The sequence below is a fragment of the Bison bison genome, unplaced genomic scaffold, assembly GCF_000754665.1.
Source record: "Bison bison bison isolate TAMUID 2011002044 unplaced genomic scaffold, Bison_UMD1.0 scf7180017864313, whole genome shotgun sequence".
NCBI lineage: Eukaryota > Metazoa > Chordata > Mammalia > Artiodactyla > Bovidae > Bison > Bison bison.
In genome coordinates this window covers 3,601,528-3,607,439 of record NW_011494885.1, presented here as the reverse complement: position 1 = coordinate 3,607,439, position 5,912 = coordinate 3,601,528, and the positions used below count along the sequence as shown (strand labels likewise).

Genomic DNA, 5,912 nt, shown 5'->3' with positions numbered 1-5,912 from the left:
GGGGGGGGGGGGGGGGAGGTGGTGCGGTTCTGATCAGATAGAAGGATGTGAAATGATTTGCATTTTTAGAGGACACCGAGACACACAGACATAGCCACTCAAGCCCAGGACCAGAGGCGGGAAGATAAGGACTGACCCCACCCACAAATGGGGCAAAAAACCCAACCTGGGGGCCACAACATCACAACTTCTAAGGAATCTCCCTCTTCCCAGAAGCCCAGGTAAACTGCAGAGAGACACGTGCTAGCATTGCGGGGCAGAATGTGAGTGAGAGACCCACCAGCAGCCCCTCCCCAGCCCTACCTGAGACAGGAAAAACAAAGAAGCACCTATACAGCCCAAATCCCAAGCAGGAGCCCTCCGAGCACCAAACTGGGAAACACAGGAATCACCGAATGAGTTGAGGGCCCCCCAGTACCTTGCCTCACCCACAGACTTATTCATTCTGCGTCCTTCTGTGCCTGGCTTCACTCTTCCATGGTATGTCTGTGAGATGCATCTGTGATGTTGGGTGTATCAGTTGTCCACTCCCTTTTCAGTGCTATATAATATTCCACCACGTGCGTCTTCTGCCCTGTACTTCTCTGTGTTCTTACCAATAGGCATCCAGCTTGCTTCAAGCTTTATTATCAATGAAGCAGCTGTAAACACTTGTGTATGGGTCTTTCGTTGAACACTTGACTTATTTCCCTGGGTACATTCCTGGGAGTCGAATTGCTGAGTCCTGGGATACGTGATGTAGTTTCTCATAGAGGCTACATGTCCATCAGCAGTGCATGATGCCTTTATCTTTCTATGCCTTTCTTGGTCTCTGCCTAGCACAGAGAGAGTGCCTCTTTGTGTCCCTGTCTCTGAATCTCTGTCTCTCTGTCTCTCCTGGTCTCTCTCCTCCCTCTGTTAGTCCCCAGCTTCTCCCCCATTCTCTGCCTGCAACAAGCCCTGACTCCTGAGCTAGAGGGAGGAGGGGTTTGCTCCCCTCATCCAGACTTCCTCCTCCTCCCCCACAGGACCGTGCCCCCTCCATGGCTCCCCTGGCCTTGGTGGGGTTTGCACTCCTCCTGGGGACTCTGCCATGCTCAGGGGCGGCCACCCCGACCCCGTCCCTGCCACCTCCCCCAGCCAATGACAGTGATGCCAGCAGTACAGGGGGTTGCCAGGGCTCCAACCGCTGCCAGCCAGGGGTCCTGCTGCCCGTCTGGGAGCCCGATGACCCGTCGCTGGGGGACAAAGCAGCCCGGGCCGTGGTCTACTTTGTGGCCATGGTCTACATGTTCCTGGGTGTGTCCATCATTGCCGACCGCTTCATGGCCTCCATCGAGGTCATCACGTCCAAGGAGAAGGAGATCACCATCACCAAGGCCAACGGTGAGACCAGCGTGGGCACTGTCCGCATCTGGAACGAGACAGTGTCCAACCTCACCCTCATGGCCCTCGGCTCCTCAGCCCCGGAGATCTTGCTGTCCGTCATTGAGGTCTGCGGCCACAACTTCCAGGCGGGTGAGCTGGGCCCAGGCACCATCGTGGGCAGCGCTGCCTTCAACATGTTTGTGGTCATTGCCGTGTGCATCTATGTCATCCCGGCTGGCGAGAGCCGCAAGATCAAGCACCTGAGGGTCTTCTTTGTCACCGCCTCTTGGAGCATCTTCGCCTACGTCTGGCTTTATCTCATCCTGGCTGTCTTTTCCCCAGGTGTGGTCCAGGTGAGCAAGGATGCACAGACATCTCCTGGGTGCATGTATGTCTGCACAATCCAGAGGGGTGGCCTCCTGAGCTCGGAGAGTCAATGCCTGTGTTTGCAGAAACGCATGCTCACATCTGAGAGGGCCACCGGGTATGGTTGTCCAGGTCGTGCACTGCACAAAGGCATAGGGCCAGAGAGGGCAAATTGGGGCTGGAGTCCGGTGGGTATTCCCCAAGCCAGGTCTGGATGGCATTGCAAACTCTGGAAAGAGCTCATCCATGCAGAACCAGATGCCATTTTGTAATATGCCCATCTGGAAATGGCATCTTTGAACTCTCACAAGGGTGCCGTGTGTGCTAACAGAGTCCTAGTGATCCGTGTAAGGCATATGACAGTCTAGTCAGGTATTTGCCAGGTATGGTCACGTGTTTCCCTATACGCCCTGCCTTTTGCATAATTTATTTCCACTTTTTCAATTAGACATCCCCCATTTGCATAATTCATTTTACAGTTGCAGCATCTAGCCCCGTGTTTTCTGACAGTGCTAACTGATTTGAGTCACTTGGTGCAATTTGCATAGTTTGCCCATGGACTTTGCATCTGCATAATCTAGCTTTGTATTTTCCAGATATGCAGTCGTGGTTTGCATAGTTCATTCATTATTAATAATTGATTGCTGACGTTGAGATGATTTATACCACTTCACTGTAATTCACACCCGTATCGAGTCCAACCTAGGCATAAACCCAGCCCACTGAAAAGACCACTTTGCATAATTTATTCCAATAGTGGGAAAAAATTTAGAACCACAGCTGCATAATTTACTCTCGCATTCACATAATCACTTGCCTCTCATTTATCCAGTGTCTTAACGGGCCTATTGCTTAGTCTCCTTTAAAACATTCACCTAATTTATTTCCCACAGCCCCATGATTGCCGTCTACATTTGCATAATTTATTCATGGGCCTGGCTTAATTCTCTCACACACATGCATAATTTATTTGAGGCTACCCAGGATTCCTTTATACAAGTGTATAATCTACTTAGACATATCTGTCAAGTTTTGCCAGCTATAGTTTCTTTCCAGGAAAGATCTAAAGTTAGAGGTAAAAAAATTCTTTGCAGATGTTATCTAGGCAGAAGGAAGGAAGAAACCACAGTGAGGAAAAGAGGGAGGTGGAGCACTGGAAGACAGGGATGAGGGAGGAAGGGAGACAGTTCCTATGACTGACTCCTGACTGCAGTGCTGAGTTTCCTGGCTGCCAAGGTGAAAAGTACAGACGATGCTTCACACGGTCTCAGGCACTATTTTAAAAAGGACGCTATCCTGACTTGGGTTGTCCAAGTAGTCCGTGACAAGGATTTACACCAAAACTGTGAAATGGATTTTAGACACTGTGGGGAGGAGGTGGGATTGGGAGAGGGGAGGTTTCTCCTGAGAAGGAGCTGGCTCATCACAGGGAAAACAGTGTGAAATGCCACAGGTCTGGGTATAGAAGTGGTTCTGGAGGATCCCTTCTGGAGTGACATGGAGACCAGACTTCTGGAATGCTTTCACGAAATAACTGAAAGAATGGGCATGAGATCAAGATGATGCCAGTCCCTCCTAGATGCTTTGAATGGGGGCAGGGAGGAGATGGGTCTGGCTCAGGGTTTTCTCCGGAAGTGCTGTGTGACCTCAGGCAAAGCCCATACCCTCTGGGTCTCAGTTTACACATCTGAACTATGGAAGGGATTGGACTAGTCCATTGGTTCTTCTTCTTTTAAATAGTTTTCTGTGATGGCTGCACTGGGTCTTCATTGCTGCAAGGGCTTTTCTTTAATTGCACAGAAATGGGGGCTACTCTCTAGTTGCAGTGGGTGGGCTTCTCAATGCAGTGGCTTCTCGTTGCAGAGCACAGGCTCTAGAGCACAGATTCAACAGTTGTGGTGCATGGGCTTAGTCGCCGCGAGGCATGTGGGATCTTCCTGGACCAGGGATCGAACCCATGTCTCCTACATTGGCAGGCAGATTCTTTACCACCAGGGAAGCACTTCTTCTTTAAATGAGGTCCTCTTTTTTCATTTCTGATTTTAGCGAGGTCCTCTTTTTTTTTAATTAATTAATTTGACTGCAGCACTCGGGATCTTTAGTCACAGCATGCGAACTCTTAGTTGTGGCATATGGGCTCTAGTTCCTTGAACTGGAATTGAACCCAGACCCCTCTGCATTGGGAGTGCAGTCTTAGCCCCTGCGCCACCAGTGGGTGCCCTCGAAGGCAGATGTGAATCTATTAGAATCACCTTGTTTACCTGCAGGGAAGAAAGCAGATCTCAGGTGTTGGAGATCTTGCTTCTGATTAAGAGAGAATCGCCCACAGCATAGACACTGGCCAGTTCAATGAGTGCAAGGCAAGAGTTCATTTTACAGCTTGCGTGGAAAATTCAGTTTCTTTTCACAAGGCTGCCGGTGGCTTTGTGTGGTTGTACTATTTCCAAGTCCTACTTTTTCTCTGAACCAGCAGTAAACACAGCGACAAGGGGCTGTGAAATGAGAGCTTAAAGATATTTTCCTTACCAGGCTCATTTTAAAGATACCACTGGGGCCATCCGATTTGTAAATGCTCTTTAATCTTTTCTTCTTTATCTTTAATGAGAAAGGTGGCATATGCATCTTTACATGAATATTTCAAGGAGAGCTGTCAGGTATTGATGGATGTTTCCTGTATGTGCCTTCTGCCAACCATGGGCAGACTGAGCCCCAGAGTGCACAGAGCTCAAGACAATAGTAACATGGTGACAGCAGTATAAACGTAGTAATAGTGCACGTGGGCTCAGTCGTGTCTGCGTCTTTGTGACCCTATGGATTGTAGCCGGCCAGGTTCCTCTGTCCATGGGATTCTCCAGGCAAGAATACTGGGGTGGGTTGCCATGGCCTCCTCCAGGGGATCTTCCTGAGCTAGGGATCGAACCCGGGTCTCCTGCATTGGCAGGCGGATTCTTTACCACTGAGTCACCTGGGAAGCCCACTAGTAATAACGATCCCATTAATTTCACATTTTCTGTATCTTCCACGTATCAGTAACTGACAAGGCTTAGTGCTAGGAGTGCATGAGCTCATTCAGTCTTGGGATGTGCTCATTTTACACATAAGAGCCTGGGCCAGGCATCCCTCTTCTAGAACCGGGGTCTAAACTCAGCCTTGCCCTGTCTCTCTGGGGAGGTAGCATGTAAACATGAGAACTTGCTTTATGAGGCTGTCAGACGATGAGCCAAACTTGTGCCTCTTTTAGAGTCAGAGTCCAATCCCTAAGGGCCAAACAAATCCTAAGGAAGGAGAATCTGGCAAAGGCTGTATTTACTGGTGGAGGCGGGGGGAGGAGTTGGAGGAAAGGAATAGGGGAGTTTGGGGACGTGAGCAGAGAGCAGACCCTGGGTGATGGGTGGAGTTTGGAGAAGTGGAGGCATCTCGGGTGAGAAGGGGCGGAGGGGCAATGAGGTGGGAGAAAAAAGATGGAGAGAGACCAGCACTACCCCGGACGGGCTGGGACCACAGGGTGGGGCGTGTCCCTGACGTGGTGGTGGCTGAGGATGTCTGTGTTCTTTGCACTTGAGCAGCATGACAAACAGTGGATGGATGGATGGATGCGACCAAAGGAGAGACAAAAAGGGTGAGGGAAGGAGAGACATAAAGACATAAAGAGAGAAGGCAGGGGGGACAGAGAAGAATCTCATAGGAAAGAGAGGTAGGTATCTAAAAAAGATATAAAAGACAATGGAGACAAGGAGACAGGGGCCACCAGAAAGGAAGAGAGGAGGAAAGATAGAAAACCAACTGACATTAAGGACTTCTCTAGCCGTCCAATGGCTAAGACGCGGGGCTTTCTCTGCAGTGCAGGTGGCGTGGGTTTGATCCCTGGTCAGGGAACTAGATCCCGCATGTTGCAGCTAAGACCCAGTGCAGCCAAATAAAGAAATAAATATTAGTTATAAATAAATAAATACCTTTACAGCTTAAACAAACAAACAACAAGCCAGCCGACATAGAGAATGAGACTGGAGGCAGGGAGAAAAAGAGATAAGGACCAACCTAGCCAGAAAGATGGGGATAGGCAGGGAGAAGCAGAGACGAGAGCCAGAGAGAGGGAGAGACAGAGGGGAGAGATATAGATGGAGGGAGAGACAGAGACACAGAGAAACGGGGAGAGGCTGAGACGAAGAGAGACAGGAGCGAGACAGAGGGAGGAGGCA

The 5,912-nt window shown here is 49.9% G+C and overlaps 1 protein-coding gene across 1 annotated transcript in view; it reads left to right on the top strand.

Moving 5' to 3' along the window:
• Window positions 1-1,010: 1,010 nt before the first annotated feature.
• SLC8A2 (solute carrier family 8 (sodium/calcium exchanger), member 2) overlaps window positions 1,011-5,912 on the top strand; it is a gene marked incomplete at its 3' end in the record, with an annotated part of 28,300 nt that continues 23,398 nt past the window's right edge. Inside the window, exon 1 of the mRNA XM_010852718.1 lies at window positions 1,011-1,700. Coding sequence (XP_010851020.1) covers window positions 1,023-1,700 — 678 coding nt within the window. The remainder of the gene's footprint in view (window positions 1,701-5,912) is intronic.